The sequence below is a fragment of the Sapajus apella genome, unplaced genomic scaffold (genome assembly GCF_009761245.1).
Source record: "Sapajus apella isolate SASKATOON/1434 unplaced genomic scaffold, GSC_monkey_1.0 scaffold102, whole genome shotgun sequence".
Lineage (NCBI taxonomy): Eukaryota > Metazoa > Chordata > Mammalia > Primates > Cebidae > Sapajus > Sapajus apella.
In genome coordinates, this window is record NW_022437042.1 from 3,164,095 (window position 1) to 3,182,437 (window position 18,343).

At 42.0% G+C, this 18,343-nt stretch overlaps 1 protein-coding gene across 1 annotated transcript in view; it reads right to left on the reverse strand.

Annotated features, from left to right (window-relative positions):
- Window positions 1–4,920: 4,920 nt before the first annotated feature.
- CUNHXorf56 (chromosome unknown CXorf56 homolog) overlaps window positions 4,921–18,343 on the reverse strand; it is a 26,469-nt gene continuing 13,046 nt past the window's right edge. The window contains exons 3-7 of the mRNA XM_032258358.1: window positions 11,188–11,229; window positions 10,047–10,185; window positions 8,577–8,666; window positions 7,432–7,524; window positions 4,921–5,917 (exon numbers count right to left, since the gene is read on the reverse strand). Coding sequence (XP_032114249.1) covers window positions 5,855–5,917; window positions 7,432–7,524; window positions 8,577–8,666; window positions 10,047–10,185; window positions 11,188–11,229 — 427 coding nt within the window. The 3' untranslated portion in view covers window positions 4,921–5,854. The remainder of the gene's footprint in view (window positions 5,918–7,431; window positions 7,525–8,576; window positions 8,667–10,046; window positions 10,186–11,187; window positions 11,230–18,343) is intronic.

Below are 18,343 nucleotides of genomic sequence, written 5' to 3' on the forward strand. Positions count from 1 at the left end.
TCGGCTCACTGCAGCCTCTGCCTCCCCAGTTCAAGCAATTCTCGTGCCTCAGCCTCGGAGGAGCTGGGACTACAGGTGTGTACCACCACACCTGGCTAATTTTTGTATTTTTAGTCGGGGGGGGGGTGTCACCATGTTGCCTAGGCTGGTCTTGAACTCCTGACCTCAAGTGATTGTTCTGCCTCAGCCTCCCAAAGTGCTGGGATTACAGGCGTGGGCCACTGCACCCAGCCTAGAATGACTTTAAAACATAAATTGGCTGGGCATGGTGGCATACATCTGTAATCCAGCACTTTGAGAGGCCATGGTGGGAGGATCACTTGAATCCAGGAGTTCGAGACCAGCCAGGGCAACATACTGGGGAGAAAGAAAAAAAAAAAGAAAAGGGGAAAGGGAAAGGAAGGAAAAGAAAATAAATTCTTTCTACAAAAAATAGAAAAAATTAGCCAGGTGTGGAGGCACACACCTGTAGTCCCAGCTACTACTTGGGAGGCTGAGGTAGGAGGATTGCTTGAGCCCAGGAAGTTGGGGCTCCAGCGAACCATGATAGTGCCACTGCACTCCAGCCTGGGCAACAGACACCCTATCTTAAAAAAAAAAAAAAAAACCCATAAATTATATCATGTTACTGCTCTGCTTAACAGTTCAATCAATAACTTCTCACTGCATTTTTTAAGATCCAAAATCCTTATTCAGGCCTGCGAGGACCTACATGGCCTGGTTTCTGTTCACTCCTCTGACCTCGCCTCCTTCTGCTTGCTTACTCTCTTACTCACTACAACCTTGTCACACTGGCCTTTCTGTTCCTCAAACATGTAAACTTATTCCCTCTGTAGGGCCTTTGTCCTTTCTAATGCCATCATCACCTGGAATGCTTTCCCCTGATCCTTATATGGCTGGCTCATTCAGATCCTTCAGGTCTTATATGGATCAAGTGTCCCCTCCTCAGAGCCCATCCCTGATTACTCATCACTCTCTATCATATCACACTATTTTCACTGATAATTTTCTTGTTCACTTGGTCATCTGTCACCCCTGCCCTCAGAATGTGAGCTGCTTTGTTTGCTACTATGCCCCCAGCTCCTAGTGCAGTATCTGGCATATAATAGATCAATGTATACTAGTTAAATGACTAAAAGGTAGTAGATTCGCCTTAAGTAGGAAGAGGGTTTTCTTTTCCTCTGAGATTTGAAAGAGAAAAAGATGGAGGCAGACGCAACTAAGTGTGCCCTTAAGTTGTTTGTGCTTTGTAGATACCTCTCTAATCATCTGCCGAGAGAGCTAGCAAGGAGAGACTTGAAGAAAGCGGCTGTACACTGTTCCTTAGGGAAACAGGAGAGTTGTTGACCCAAAACATACAGCAGGATTGACTAGCTGTGGTGAGAACCCATCTGACAAATTCACGGTGCCAAATATCCACTCACTGACAAGACATGAACACTCAACTATTTGGGTAAGACATCAGACAAAGTATATTGTAGGGCTGATTCTAAATTGAGAGTTTGTAGAACAGATGTTACAGTTTTAAAAGAAGGTAAGGTTTACAATAGCACTGGAAAAATTAAGTACTTAGGTATAAATTTAAACAAAATATCTGCAGGATCCATACACAAAAAACAGTAAAACACTGATGAAAAAAATCAAAGATCTAAATAAATGGAAAGATACACTTTGCTTATGGGTTGGAAGATATTGGAATCTACAATGAGACATCACCTCACATCCATTAGGATGGTAACTATAAAAAAAACCAAACAAACAAAATAACAAGTGTTGGTGAGGATGTGGAGAAATTAGAACCTTTGTGTATTGTTGATAAGATTGTAAAATGAGGTGGGGCACGGTAGTTCATGCCTGTAATCCCAGCACTTTGGGAGGCTGAGGTGGGTGGATCACTTGAAGTCAGGAGTTTGAGACCAACCTGGCCAACATGGTGAAACTCCGTCTCTACTAATAATACAAAAATTAGCTGGGCCTAGTGGCACACACCTGTAATCCCAGCTACTTGGGAGGCTGAGGTGAGAGAATCGCTTGAGCCTAGGAGGTGGAGGTTACAGTGAGCTGAGACTGCACCACTGCACTCCAGCCTGGGTGATAAGAGTGAGACTCTGTCTCAAAAACAAACAAAAGAAAAAGATTGTAAAATGGTACAAGTGCTGTGGAAAACAGTATGTATGGAGGCTCCTCAAAAAGTTAAAAATAGAACTACCAGCAATTTCATTTCTGGGTATATATCAGAATTGAAAGTAGGGTCTCAGAGATATTTGCACACTCATGTTCATAGTGCCACTATTCCACAATATCAAGAGGTAGAAGCAACCCAAATGTCCACTGACGGATGAATGGATAAACAAAATGTATATATATACAAGCAAATATTACTCAACCTTAGAAAGGAAGGCATTCTTGTCACATACAACATGATTTAACATTGAAGACATTATGCTAAGTGAAATAAGCCAGTCACAAAAAGATAAATGCTATATGAGTCCACTTATATGAGATCTCTAAAGTAGTCAAACTCATAAAAACACAAAGTAGAATGGTGGTTACCAGGGGTTGTGGAGAGAGAGAAAAAGAGAGTTGTTACTTAATGGGTATACAGTTTCAGATTTATGACATGAAAAAGTTCTGGAAATCTGTATCACAACAATGCAAATATACTTAACACTGTTGAAGTGCACGATTAAAAATGGTTAAGATGGTAAACTTTAAGTGTTTTTTTAACCACAGTTAAAAAAGAAAAAGAAAAACAAGATGTTCAACACCATCTGTCATTAGGGAAATGCAAATTAAAATGACGAGACACCATGAAGAAACTTACAAATCAGAGACCAAGGAGACATGGGCAGAGTGACAAGGAAACGAAAATGGCCCAGGCAAGCTAGTTTTCTAAAAAGATTTTCAATTTATCTTAAACAATAAAGTGACGTTTCCAAATGTCACTAATTATTAGAGTGAGAACATTTTGCAACATTTTAATGTTTTGTCATGGCTAATTTGCAAAAACAAAACCAAAAATAGAGTAAGACTCTCCAAAATGTCAACATGGGGCCGGGCGCGGTGGCTCAAGCCTGTAATCCCAGCACTTTGGGAGGCAGAGGCGGGTGGATCACGAGGTCAAGAGATCGAGACCATCCTGGTCAACATGGTGAAACCCTGTCTCTACTAAAAATACAAAAAATTAGCTGGGCATGGTGGCGTGTGCCTGTAATCCCAGCTACTCAGGAGGCTGAGGCAGGAGAATTGCCTGAACCCAGGAGGCGGAGGTTGCGGTGAGCCGAGATCGCGCCATTGCACTCCAGCCTGGGTAACAAGAGCGAAACTCCGTCTCAAAAAAGAAAAAGAAAAACAGAATGAAGTGCATATGCTTGCTTGGTGCTAGATGCTTTACAGTCCTATAGATGAAGCAACATGCATAATTTCAACTAGATGTTGAAATGGTTTAGGATAAGTATCTAAAGACAAGTATTTCAGAAAATATGTAGACAGGTAACCACACGTTTGCTACAGGGCGTCCTCTACGCAAGTGTCTTGACTTTGCACTTTTCTTTCTTCATTCTGTTTTTCTTTTTCTTTTTTGAGACGGAGTTTCGCTCTTGTTACCCAGGCTGGAGTGCAATGGCGCGATCTCGGCTCACCGCAACCTCCGCCTCCTGGGTTCAGGCAATTCTCCTGCCTCAGCCTCCTGAGTAGCTGGCATTACAGGCACGTGCCACCATGCCCAGCTAATGTTTTGTATTTTTAGTAGAGACGGGGTTTCACCATGTTGACCAGGATGGTCTCCATCTCTTGACCTCATGATCCACCCGCCTCGGCCCCCCAAAGTGCTGGGATTACAGGCTTGAGCCACCGCGCCTGGCCTTTTTTTTTTTTTTTTTTTAAAGATGGGGTTTCACCCTGATGGCCAGGCTGGTCTTGAACTCCTGACCTCAGGTGATCCACCCACCTCAGCCTCCCAAAGTGGTAGGATTACAGACGTGAGCCACCGCGCCTGGCCTGCACTTTTCTTGATTTTTCAAAATGAAATTATAATCTGTTCTGAATAATGTATATTTTTTAAATTCATAGAGGCAGTTCAGCATAGTTAAGAGCTCAGGTTTTAGACTCAGATTTTTGGCTTTATCACTTATTGTCTATGAGATCTTGAGAAACTTAAACTCTCTGAGCCTGAGTACTCATTTCTAAAACAAGGATGGTCACAGTTAATCCTGTCTCATAGGATACTGTGTTGTTTAGATTAATACCTGAAAATTGCTTTCCATGGTATCCAACACATAGTAAGTACTCAATAAAAGGCAGCTAGTATTATTGTTGCTATTCTTACTACTATTTTTAATTATTACTGTTAATCAAATAATCCTCCTTCAAATCTAAAAACAAAATAAAACAGGTTTAGAGGAAGCAAGCGCATGAGAGTAGCGAGGATAGGTTGTGGTCAGAGAGCAGAGTACTGGATTTCAGAGGCGGTGTGGATGACATCCAGGCTGTGGTATGGGAGTTTGTGGCTAAAGTGCAGGAAAGGTAAAGGTCACTGTCTGGAGTTGAGGTTAAGGAACTGTAAGGAGGTTATGGTTTGTCATCCACATGACAGTTCTCTCTCAGAATACAGGAAAAGAGGTGGAGAGGAAGAACTGGTTGCAAAAACTTCATTGGATATAGGAAAATAACCGGGCAGATGGTAACACAGCCCCACCCTGGGCCTTCCCGGGACTCCCACCCCTCTTTTTCCCAGTACTTGCTAGCTTACATCTAACATACTTTGCCTTGCAATTCAGGAGATCAGAAAAAAAGAAGAAAAAAAAAAACCTGTCCTACTACCCTACTATCATCTCCCAGTAGCTAGCACCTCAGAAACCTGCCTTGGGCACCTACTAAGTGCAACTTAATGTATATAATACAAAAAGGTCAACACAACTTCTGTCCCAACATCTTTTAATACAGGTGAATGGATAAAAACATGAATACAAACACATGGATATAGGTATCACTGAAGCAGAGTGACATAAAATAATATCTATATATACAACACTCCTCTGCAAATAGGAAATGTAAACTAAAAGATTTCCAACAGATCATTTTGTTTATCTCGCTATCATTTCTTAATCATCTTCCTCCCATATATGAATCCATGCAAGGAAGCGGTACTAGCTGCCCGACTAGGCGGTAGCTCCCTTGGGTGACTTATTGAGACCCTATTTTCATTCAGATCTGAGCTGTCCTACCCCCTTCACTGCAATCTGGCTTTCCCTTCTCTGAGTATAATGTCTGACATGGGATGGCTCACCTATAGCTTCCATGTTTGAAGCAAAGAAAGCTTTATGCAGATTCTGGCTTTTAATGGGTCTCCTCTGACAGCAGAAAGATTCAAACCACAGCCAATTCCAAGAACCCTTCTAAGAACAGAGACAGAGTCACTTCAAAGGATCTGACTTGCTATACCTAAATATAATTCACACTGCTTGTCTCTATGACACACTATAATATTTTGTCCAAAAATCTTGAAACATGTTATTAACTTGGAAGGAAGAATAAAAGCAGCCACTTTAGAGACTGGAGACACTCAAGCACTGATCTATTCATAAAGTTTCTACACGGCTGAAGAAGTTTGCATCAAATGGACAAAAAATAGTACAGAAAACCTAAGTAGAGAAAAATTTAGAAAAATCCATCTCCTAGAAAGCAGGTCAAATGGACTCAGTTAAAGACCTCACTGAATGCAGGACAATCAATGGGAAACAACATAAAGACTTCTGCTAGGACAGAAATAGGAACCAGTCTATGTAATCAAGAAATTACTTTGCCTCCTGATCTAAATGTTTGCCTCCAGACTAGGGCTCAGAAAACAGTCTGGTTATTTGAACTGGTTGTCAATCAAGGTCCCCTTCATTTTCGCTTTCTTGGCTTCCAGTTCAGCCTAGAAAGAAAAAAAAAGTGTATGTCTTGATACATGACACAAAATTATGTTCCTTTCTTATTCTAACCACCCCAAACACTCTTCCTTAATGTTCCTTTAGTGTACAAACAAGAATCATGGTTCCCAAATCATGATATACCTCTAACATCTACTTTCCAACCTTTCTGTTGTTATAGCGCACATAAAAAATGCTATTTGTAGGCAAAATGGGTAAAAAGACAAGGCTGTGGCCACGGGAAATCAGTGTAGGTATTCCAGCAACCCCAGAGCGCCTCACGGGCTGAGGGAATCAATACAATACTGTGGCATACCAGTATCCTAATCTTGGCAAAACAGGAAGAACACCATTCTAGAACAGTGCTACTTAAAGTTATATGGTCTATGAACTATTGGTCCACACAGAATATGTATAAACATTGATAGTAAGCATTTAGAAGCTTTTATAGCAATCTGACACAATAGTAATTTTTAAAATCTGATAAAAATTGAGACAATTCATTTTTATTGTATTTTATAAATTACAAATCTGTTCATGCCAAATTGGAAATTTGAGAAAAGGAAAGCACTGGTCTTTCTACCTTTGAAAGGTTGAGAAGCATTGCTCTAAACCACGATGGCAAAGTAAAGCAGCTCCCAGGACCCACCCCTTCTGTTACCAAAGACTCATTACAGACACTAGAAGAGATTGGTATATCTTTTGATGAGACACCAACGTAGTGATGTCTGATTCTGATGAAATATTTAAAGTAATGATAAAAAAAAAAAAACCGAAAATATAGGCACCATCATATACAGATGCGTATGCTCTAAGATGAGCCCGTGAATAGTGCAGAAAACCACCATTGCTTTAAGAAGCAATGACCAGCCCCAGTCCTGGTACTGCCAAGGTAACCCTGTCATGTGCCATTACATCCTGGGAGAATGACCAGAAACCTGACCTTGGACCACAAGTAGCAGATTAAAATATCATCCTGGCCGGGCACAGTGGCTCACGCCTGAAATCCCGCACTGTGGGAGGCCGAGGCAGGTGGATCACCGGAAGTCAGGAGTCTGAGACCAGCCTGGCCAACATGGTGAAACCCCATCTCTACTAAAAATACCAAAAGTAGTCAGGTGTGGTGGCATGCACCTGTAATTCCAGCTACTCAGGAGGCTGAGGCAGGAGAATCCCTTGAACCTATGAGGCAGAGGTTGAGGTGAGCCAAAATCACACCATAGCACTCCATCCTAGGCAAAAGAGTAAAATTCCATCTCCAAATAAAATAAGATAAAATAAAATATCATCCTACCTAGGGCTATAACAAATATGATGATTTAGGACCAAGATCCTAGGGTCACTACTACAGAGTAGGGTATACTGACAGTCACAGACCAGGGTTACAAAACCGGCAGCCAACTACCCTAGAAACCCCCAACAGATCTCCTAAAGGAGTTCCCTGCCTGCTTGGAAGGTCTTTCAGACCAAGAAATCCAAACAATCAGGCCTCAGCACCTTGCTACCCCCTTCTACTCACCAGCTCTTGTAGTCGCCTCTTGCTCATGCCTTTGCGCTCTAGCTGTTTTTCAATCACTTTGGCATTCTGTGCATAAGAATCAGCAACTTCCCTCTGAAGGAAAAAAGGAGCATCCTTAAAGCAGAAGTCTCACCAAGGAATAACAACAGAGACCTTAAGTCATAATGTATACTAGTCAAATCATGAAATCATGACTAAAATGCCAGGACTCTGTTCCTTTTCCATTCTCCATCTTTTCAGTAGGAATCCAGGAGCATTTAGGGTTTTATTTAGTTTGTTTGTTTCTTTTGGGGTGGTGGGCCAGAGACTGACTCTGTCACCCAGGCTGGAGTGCAGTGGCACAATCTCAGCTCACTGCAACCTCCGCCTCCCGGGTTCAAGTGATTCTTCAGTAGCATTTACCCTTTAACCGAAACATATGTAAAACAGCAGATGACATCTCACCATCAATACCATTATACTGAAGAATCATAAAGGTAATTGCTGCTACAACTAAGGACAGACTCACAAACCATCACAGCTGGACTGGAAGGAACCTGAAATCATTCAGTCTAGTAGTTTTTCAAATGAAGAGGGATGAGGACTTTGCCCTCTAGGACATCTCTAAAAATAGTATGGGGGAAAAAAAATCACTGATCTCACCCAACTCCTTCATTTTCATTTTATAGATGTCCCCGAGATTCAAGGAAACAGGAACTAGCCCACTGTCATAGTTTCTTTTTGTTTTGTTTTTTTTTAAGACAGAGTTTTGCTCTGTCGCCAGGCTGGAGTGTAATGGCGTGATCTTGGCTCACTGCAGCCTCTGCCTCCCAGGTTCAAGCGATTCTTGTGCCTCAGCCTCCCGAGTAGCTGGGATTACAGGTGCGCACCACCATGCCCGGCTAATTTTTTGTATTTTTAGTAGAAATGGGGTTTCACCATGTTGGCCAGGCTGGTCTCAATCTCCTGACCCACCTCAGCCTCCCAAAGTGCTGGGATTACAGGCATAAGCCACGACGTCTGGCCCATAGTTTCTTATTAGCACAGCAGGGTCTAAAATTGAAGTCTCTAATTTTTCCAGTACTCCAAGGTGCCAGCTCTAGGGTCCCCTTTCCTCGCACCCTTCCCCCCCAAATTCCAGTTTCCTTAAGACCAGAGGCACTTACAGCCTCAATCTCTTCTTCCTCTTCATCGATGGTAGACACAGTGACAGAACTGAACTTGCCCATGTCTTTGGTCCGTTTGGTCATCATCACCTGGAATGCCAGGCACGAAGAAGTCAGTCTGGTTCACCACAACAGGATCCATGAGCCATGAGTGTGTGCGCACACGCCTGTGTGAGGGGCTATGGGTACTGGGGGAAACACTACCTCTTTGGGACAGGCTGACCTATTTAAAAATGCCAAAGTTTTTATTTACATATTTTTCTAACATTTGCCATAAAAGGCTTTTTTTTTTTTTTTTTTTTTTTGAAACAGTGTCTCACTCTGTTGCCCAGGCTGGAATACAGTGGCACAATCATAGCTCACTACAACCTCAAATTCTGGGCTCAAGTGATCCTCCTGCCTCAGCCTCCCACGTAGCTGGGATTACAGCCATGTGCCACTACGCCTGGCTAATTTGAGAGACTGGGTCTCGCCAAAAAAAAAAAAAAAAAAAAAAAGAAAAAAGGACTGAAGGTATAAAGAAGTATCCTTAGCACTTAATGTCTCAGGCTTGTATCCTAGCCTAAGGCAATCCTCCTGCCTCAGCCTCCCAAAGTGCTAGGATTACAGGTGAGAGACACTATGCATGGCCCATTATGGGTTCTTAAATTTATTTTTAATTATTTTTTTTTTTAAGAGACAGAGTCTCACTGTCACCCAGGCTGGAGTGTAGTGGCACAATCATAGCTGACTATAACCTCAAACTCCTGGGCTCAAGTGATTCTCCCACCTCAGTCTCCTGAGTAGCTAGAACTATAGTTGTAGCTATAGAACACCCAGCCAATTTACTTTTTATTTTTTGTAGAGATAGAGTCTTGCCATGCTGCCCAGGCTGGTCTCAAACTCCCGGCCTCAAGCAATCCTCACACTTCCGCCTCCCAAAGTGTTGGGATTACAGGCATGAGCCACCCATGTATTCCAGCCCAGCTTGGAATACATTTTTTAATTAGCCTAATTCATTGTTTTTAATTGTTAAAAAAAAAACCCATTTGTAAAATAACAGATGACATCTCTCCATAAAAAGAGGAAAATTTGAAGAAAATTAATGTGAGTAAAAACCATACAATTTCTAACCTTACTCATAGGGCAACTGTAGAAAAGAGAAAACACATAACAGGTGTTACAATTACATAGCATCTGTTTATACACAAAATGGCACCCCATTAATAAAGAATGCATTAATATATATGCTCGAGGGAATGAATACCCCATTTCCCATGATGTGATTATTACACATTGCATACCTGTATCAAAATATTATCATGTACCCCATAAATATGCACATCTATGTACCCCCAATTTTTAACTTGTAAAATACAAAGTATAAGAATACATCCATAAAGAGCAGTTTCTTACGCACTATAATCTTACTTCAAAACGTGAGCTAAATCTGTAGCTATATTAAGCAGTCTCTCCTTCAGTGATAATTACCTTCTTAGGAGGCTCTTGTTTCTGAGTATATATGTTCGTTTTCCCAAAGCCCTGGCCAAACTTGACTACTGCTCCATCCACGATGAAGGTAACAGGAGCATTCTTCGGCTGGGATTGGTAGAAGAGCGGCAGTCCACACCTGCAATGGCACAGTGAATCTCTGGGAGGTCTCATAATCCAAATTCCCAAAATAGCAATTTGCAAAGTGTGCTTAGACTCTGGGAATATTCGTGCTTGTGGCATAAACTAATGATTGGCTCTTCTGAATGTTTCCCAAAACTACCTCTACCTAATAAGAATCACTTAGGCCGAGCATGGTGGCTCACACCTATAGTCCCAGGATTTTGGGAGGCCGAGGCGAGTGGATCACCTGAGGTCAGGAGTTCGAGGCCAGCCTGGACAACATGGTGAAACCCTGTCTCTACTAAAAATACAAAAAATTATCCAGGCGTGGTGGTGGGCGCCTGTAATCCCAGCTACTCGGAAAGCTGAGGGAGGAGAATCACTTGAAGCTGGGAGGTGGAGTTTGCAGTGAGTGGAGATGGCGCCATTGCACTCCAGCCTGGGCAACAAGAGCCAGACAAGAAAGAAGAAAGAAAAGAAAGAAAGAAAAAAGAATTCGTTTTTCTGGCCAGCTGGTTGAAGATGTAATTTTGACTAGCCTCTTTGGGGAACATAGTGGTATTTGTGCATAGTTGAAGTCTGAAGGCAGTTGAGATTATACGGATAAAGACATAATAGAGGCCGGGCACGGTGGCTCAGGCCTGTAATCCCAGCAGTTCTGGAGGCTGAGGCAGGCAGATCAACTGAGGGCAGGAGTGCGAGACCAGCCTGACCAACATGGCAAAATCCCATCTCTACTAAAAATACAAAAATTAGCTGGGCATGGTGGCGTGTGCCTGTAATTCCAACTACTAGGGAGGCTGAGGCAGGAAAAATTGCTTGAACCCAGGAAGCAGAGGTTGCAGTGAGCCGAGATTGCACCACTGCATTCCAGCCTGGGTGACAGAGCAAGACTCTGTCTCAAAAAAAAAAAAAAAAAAAAAAAAGACATAATGGAGAGTTGTACACAAATAATTATTTTCCTAGCACATGCCTCTACTTGTCTATGCTTGGAAAAACTCACATTGTTAATACTTACTTTGCACATTTCTTCCTGTACTGTCGTTCAATGCCTTCAGGTCTGCACAGAAAATGGAAGTTAAAAAATTGTGAACAAATCTCACAATGTATCAACCTTACTATCCCATTTCTTCAAACGGTAAGAGGGCCTTTCAAAAGTTTTCATTTCATAGATCAACTCATTAGTTAAATATTCCCCACTTCCTGCAACAAACATTTACTGAGCCCCTGATACAGGTCAGGTATCTCCCTGACAAAGGAAGAGGAGGAGGAGGAGCAGCGGAGTAGTCCTAATCATAGGTAGCAATAGTAGTTGTTGTAATAACAACACTAATAGCAGCAAGCACTTATAAACCTTTTACTATGTGCCAAGAGCTATTCTAAAGTATACATGTTAACATTAACTCGACTGGGTGCAGTGGCTCACGCCTGTAATTCTAGCACTCTGGGAGGCCGAGGCCAGTAGATCACTTGAGGTCCGAAGTTTGAGACCAGCCTGGCCAACATGGAGAAACCCCATCTCTACTAAAAGCACAAAAATTGGCTGAGCGTGCTGGTGGGCGCCTTGTAATCCCAGCTACTCAGGAGGCTGAGGCAGGAGAACTGCCTGAACCCAGGAGGCGGAGGTTGCAGTGAGCCAAGTTCATGCCATTGCACTCCAGCCTCAGCGACAGAGAAAGACTGCCTCAAAAAAAAAAAAAAAGTATACATGTATTAACTCATTTAATCGTTACAAGTTACAACAACTCTGTGAGGTAGGTCATATTACTATTCTCACTTTACAGATGAGGAGCCTAGGCCCAAAGCATTACATGACTTGCCCAAAGTCGTGGAGCTAGGAAGCAGAAGTTGAATTTAAGCCCAGGCAGTCAAGCTCAAGAGCCCACACAATACCACCTTAGACACCAACTCATACACAAGGACTCAATTCCACCCGCACGGCTGCTTAACAGAAACCTGGGACTCATCCTTGATTCTTCTCTTTCTCTCATCTCCCACACCTACTTCATCAGCAAGTCCTACAGCGTTTATCTCCAAGACCAGATCTTGAATCTGTCTGCTTGTGTCCACCTTCCTGCCACTATCTTGGCCTACACCACCAGTATCAACTCCCTGGACTACTGTAACAGCTGGTCCTGACTGGTGTCCTCACTTCCCCTTCCCTTGTTTCAACTTTATAATAGACAATATATGCATATGGTATACATAAGAGTATAAAACAAAAATATCATCCCCATTCATCCTCCACCCACCCAGTTCCCTTCCCCAGAGGCAAATACTGTTTCTGGTTTCTTCTGTTCATCCTAGAGATAGCTGACACATATACAAGCAAAGAACTCTGATTGGTACATAAAGAAAATATATTTTTTTCTTTTTTAGACAAATGTACACTGTCCTCTACTTTTGTTCACTTAAAAATATAACCTGATTACATATAATACATACAGATATTCCATATCAGTAGATAAAGAGCTAATTCATTCTTTACAAGGACCACATTGTATTCTTTTATATAGATGAACCAAAATGTCTTTTACATGTTGGATAAATTCCTAGAAGTGTGTACATTTTAAATTCTGGTAGATGCTGCCAAATTTCTCTCTATAGAAGTTGAACCAATTTAGACTCCCACTACCAATATATTGACAGTTCCTGTTTCCTTACAGTCTCATCAACACTGTATTCTGTTAAACTGTATCACTGCCATTCTCACATGTGAAAAATGGAATCTTATCATTTGTATCTCTTTTTTTTAGGAGTAAAGTTACACATCTTTTCATACATTTAATAGTCATTTGCATTTTTTTCGTTTTGAACTGCTAGTTCATATCCTTTGTTTATTCAGTTACCTTTTAATTTTATATTAAGGAGTCTTGCAAATAATTAAGGGGACTTGTTTCTTCTCTTGTCATTTGTCTTTGACTTTTTCCACCATGTGGAAATTTTAGGTTTTTCTGTGGTCAATGCAATCTTCTTTTCTCACATAGTAATTTATACAAATCAATAGTAAATAAATAAATAACCTGATTTTTAAATAGGCAATGGACCTGAATAGACATTTCTCCAAGATACACAAATGGTATATGAAAAGACTAATCATTGGGGAAATGCAAATCAAAACCATAATTAGGGCTGGGTGCGGTGGCTCACGCCTGTAATGCCAGCACTTTGGGAGGCTGAGGCGACTTGAGGTCAGGATTTGGAGACCAGCCTGGCCAACATGATGAAACCCCCTCTACTAAAAAATACAAAAATTAGCCTGGCATTGTGGCATATGCCTGTGGTCCCAGCTACTTGGGAGGCTGAGGTAGGAGAATCGCTTGAGCCTGGGAGGCAGAGATTGCAGTGAGCCAAGATCACATCACTGAACTCCAGCCTGGGCGACAGAGAGCAAGACCCTGTCTCAAAAGCAAACAAACAAACAAAAAAACCATAATGAGATATCCCCTCACTCCAGTTAGAATGGCCATTATCAAAAAGACAAAAGGTAAGTGTTGGTAAGGATGTGGAGAAAAGGGAACTCTTACACACTGCTAGTGGAAATGTAAATTAGTACAGCCATTATGAAACACAGTATGGGAGGTTCCTCAGAAAATTATAAAACTACCCTATAATCCAGCAATCCCACTTCTTGGTATACATCCAAAGGAAATGAGCTCAGCACGTCAAAGAGATATGTGTACTCCCATGCTCATTGCAGCATTATTCATAATAGCTAAGATATGGAAACAACCTAAATGTCTATCAACGGCTAATTGGATAAAGAAAAGGTGGCACACACGTACACACAATGGAACATTAGTCAGTCTTACGAAAAGAAGGAAATCCTGCCATTTGTAATAATATGGACAGACTTGGAGGACATTATGCTAAGTGAAAAAAAGCCAAACACAGAAGAACAAATACTGCATGATCTCACTTGTTTGTGGAATCTAAAATAGTCAAACTCATAGAAGCAGAGAGTAGAATGGTGACTGCCAGGGGCTGAAGGTAGAGGAAACGGGAGGTTGTTCAATGGGTATACAGTTGCTGTTATGCCAGATGAGTGAGTTTTGGAGATCTAATGTACAGCATCATGACTACAGTTAACGACCCTGTATTGGACATTCTACATTTTTTAAGAAGGTAAATCTTAAAGTATTCTCACTGCCTACACACACAAAGAAAATGCTAACTGTGAGGTGATACAATAATTAGCTTAACTGTGATGATCATTTCACAAAGTATATCAAAATATCAAGTTGTATACCAAAAACATATACAATTTTTGTCAATTATACCTCAATAAAGCTGAAAAATTAACACATCATAATAAAAGAGAAAAAAAGATAATCATTTCAATAGATACATAGAAAAAGCACCTGACAAAATTCAAAGTCCCTTCAATATACTAAGAATAGAAGGGAACTTCCTCTACCTAATAAAGGGCATCTCTGAAAAACCCACATCTATTAACTCACATGTCAGTGCATTTTCTGTTGCTGTAACATAATACCACAGTGTGGATAATTTACAAAAAGAAATTTATTTCTCACAGTTCTGAAAGCTGGGAAGCATCAGAGCATGACTCCAGCATCTGGCAACGGCCTTCGTGCTGCAGCATAACATGGCAGAAGGGCAAGCGAATATGAGAAAGCTCGGTTTTAAAGCCACTCCTGCAATAACAAACCCACTCACATGACAGCAACATCAATCCATTCATGAGAGCAGAGCCTCATTAATCCATTCATAGGGCAGACAGATTAAGTTTCTAACACATGAACTTTGGGGGAACACATTCAAATCATAGCACCACATAAACTATCATCATACTTAATGGTGAAAGACTGAAAGCTTTCCCCCTAAAATCAGGAACAAGATAAAGATGTCACTCTCACTACTTCTATTCAACATTTAGAATAAATTTAACAAAAGAACTGTAAGAAATTTAGACTGAAGGGAGGGATAACATTAGGAGAAATACCTAATGTAGATGATGGAGAGATGGATGCAGCAAAAAACTATGGCATGTGTATACCTATGTAACAATCCTGCACGAGTTGCACATGTACCCCAGAACTTATATAATAAAAAAAAATTTTTTTAGGCCGGGCGCGGTGGCTCAAGCCTATAATCCCAGCACTTTGGGAGGCCGAGGTGGGTGGATCACGAGGTCAAGAGATCGAGACCATCCCGGTCAACATGGTGAAACCCCGCCTCTACTAAAACTACAAAAAATTAGCTGGGCATGGTGGTGCATGCCTGTAATCCCAGCTACTCAGGAGGCTGAGGCAGGAGAATTGCCTGAACCCAGGAGGCGGAGGTTGCGGTGAGCCGAGATCGCGCCATTGCACTCCAGCCTGGGTAACAAGAGCGAAACTCCGTCTCAAAAAAAAAAAAAAAAAAAAAAATTTTTAAAGAAATGTACATTAAAAACTAAAAAATATTATCAAAAGAAATTAAAGAAGACCTAAATAAATGTAAACACATTTTGATCTTCATGGATTGGAAGACTTAATATTGTTAAGGTGGCAATATTCCTCGAATGAATTTCCAGATTCAACACAATCCCTTTCAAAATCCTAGCTGGCTTTTTCGCAGACATTTAAGCTGATCCTAAAATTGATATGGAATCGGAAGAAATCCAGTATAGCCAAAGCAATCTTGAAAAGAACAAAGTTGGAGGACTCACACTTCCCAATTTCAAAATTGACTACAAAGCTACAGTAATAGAGACAGGGCGGTACTGGCATAAGGATAGACATATAGTTAAATAAAATAGAACTGAGAGTCTAAAATAAATCCATAAATATAGGGTTAACTTATCTTCAACTAGGGTGCCAAAAACCACTTAAGGGGAAAATCCCAGTCTTTTTAACAAAAGGTGCTGAGACAACTGGATAGCCACATGCAAAAGGATGAATTTAGCTCCCTACCTCTTGCTGTATACAAAAAATAACTCAAAATGAATGAAAGACCTAAATGTAGGAAGAAATTATAAAACTCTTAGAAGAAAATACAGCTACAAATCTTCATATGCTTGAATTAGGCAAATATTTCTTCTTTCTTTATTTTTGAAACAGAGGTGGGCTGTGTCACCCAGTCTGGAATACAGTGGCATGATCCCGGCTGGCTCACTATAACCTTCACCTCTGGGGTTCAAGCGATTCTCCTACCTCAGCCCCCCAGTAGCTGAGATTATAGGCATGGACCACACCTGGCTGTTTCTTAGATATGACACTGGGCCGGATGCAGTGGCTCACACCTGTCATCCCAGCACTTTCGGAGGCCAAGGCGGGTGGATCACCTGAGGTCAGAAGTTTGAGACCAGCCTGACCAACATGGTGAAACCTCGTCTCTATTAAAAAATATAAAAATTGGCTGGGCACGGTGGTGGGCACCTATAATCCCAGCTACTCAGGAAGCTGAGGCAGAAGAATTGCTTGAACCTGGGAAGCGGAGGTTGCAGTGAGCCAAAATCACGCTATTGCACTCCAGCCTGGGTCACAAACCAAGACTCTGTCTCAAAAAAAAAAAAAAAATTCTACTTCCTCTGTTTCTCCTGTGCTTCCTAAGGTCCCCATCCAACTTGCCTGACCAAGGCAGAGGAGGAACGAGGAAGCAGGCAGGCAGGCAGTACCACTGAGGCAGATTATCTATTGGTGAATGCCAGCTGTTTGGGAAAAACTCTGTCAAACTGGGTTTTTCCCTCTGCTCTCACACCACAGCAACAACCCTCAACACAGAAGACTTCTGCGACCAAATGTGCAGGGGTTTTTCCCCACAATCCAATAAATGAATACCAGCTAGGTGTCCTCTGATTCAGTTCTGACACTGTCTACTCGGACATAGTGTCAGATACCACAAGTTGAGGGCTTGGTCCCCAAGACTGGCCACCCACCAGATACCAGTCACAAGTTCAGACCTCTAGTACTTTTTTTTTTTTATATGGAGTCTCGCCAGGCTGGAGTGCAGTGGTACAATCTCAGCTCACTGCAACCTCTGCCTCCTGGGAGGCAATTCTCCTGTCTCAGCCTCCTGAGTAGTTGGGAACACACGCACGTGCCACCATGCCTGGCTAATTTTTTTAATTTTTAGTAGAGACGGGGTTTCACCATGTTAGCCAAGATGGTCTCTATCTCCTAACCTCAAGTTCTATCTGCCTCTGCCTCCTAAAGTGCTGGGAGTACAGGTATGAGCCACCACACCCGGCTGCCCAGCTAATTTTTGTAAATTTTTTAATAGAGACAGGGTTTCACCATGTTGGCCAGGCTGGTCTCGAACTCCTGACCTCAAGAGGTCTGCCTGGCTCAGCCTCCCAAAGTGCTGGGATTGAGCCACCATGCCTAGCCAGGCCTCCAGAACTTCTGACTAACCAGCTTCAAGTTTGGGTTCCCAAGACCCACTCTTTGGGTTCAATTAATTTTCTAGTGTGGCTCACAGAACTCAGGGAAATACTTAGTGTTTACCAGTTAACTGTAGAGGATATCACAAAGGATACAGATGAAGAGATGTGAAGGGTGAGGTAAGGGGCAAGGGGCATGGAGCTTCCATGCCCTCCCTGGGCACACCAAACTTCAGGAACCTCCAAGTGTTCAGCCATCCAGAAGCTTCCCAAACCCTGTCCTCTTGGGTTTTTACGGAAGCTTCGTTACAGAGGCATGATTGACAACCATGCAGAAATGTGAATGGACCATAAGCACATGATCTAAACCCAGCAAGTCCTGTCTGTTGAGACTTTTCTTGGCTTCTGTGCAGCATTCCTTTCTCTAGGGCAGAGGTGTCCAATCTTTTGCATAATCTTGCAAACATACTAAAACCACTGAATCATACACTTTAAAATGGCGACTTTTATGGTATGCAGATTATAACTCAATTTAAAAGAAACTAAATCTTGCCTGGGTGTGGTGCCTCACGCCTGTAATCCCAGCACTTTGGGAGGCCAAGGTGGGCAGATCACCTGAGGTCAGGAGTTCAAGACCAGCCTGGCCAACATGGTCAAACCCCATCTCTACACAAATACAAAAAATTAGCTGGGCATGATGGTGGGTGTCTGTAGTCTCAGCTACCCAGGAGGCTGAGGTAGGAGAATTGCTTGAACCCGGGAGGCAGAGGTTGCAGTGAGCTGAGATTGCACCATTGTACTCCAGCCTGGGTGACAGAGTGAGACTCTGTCTCAAAAAAAAAAAAAAAAA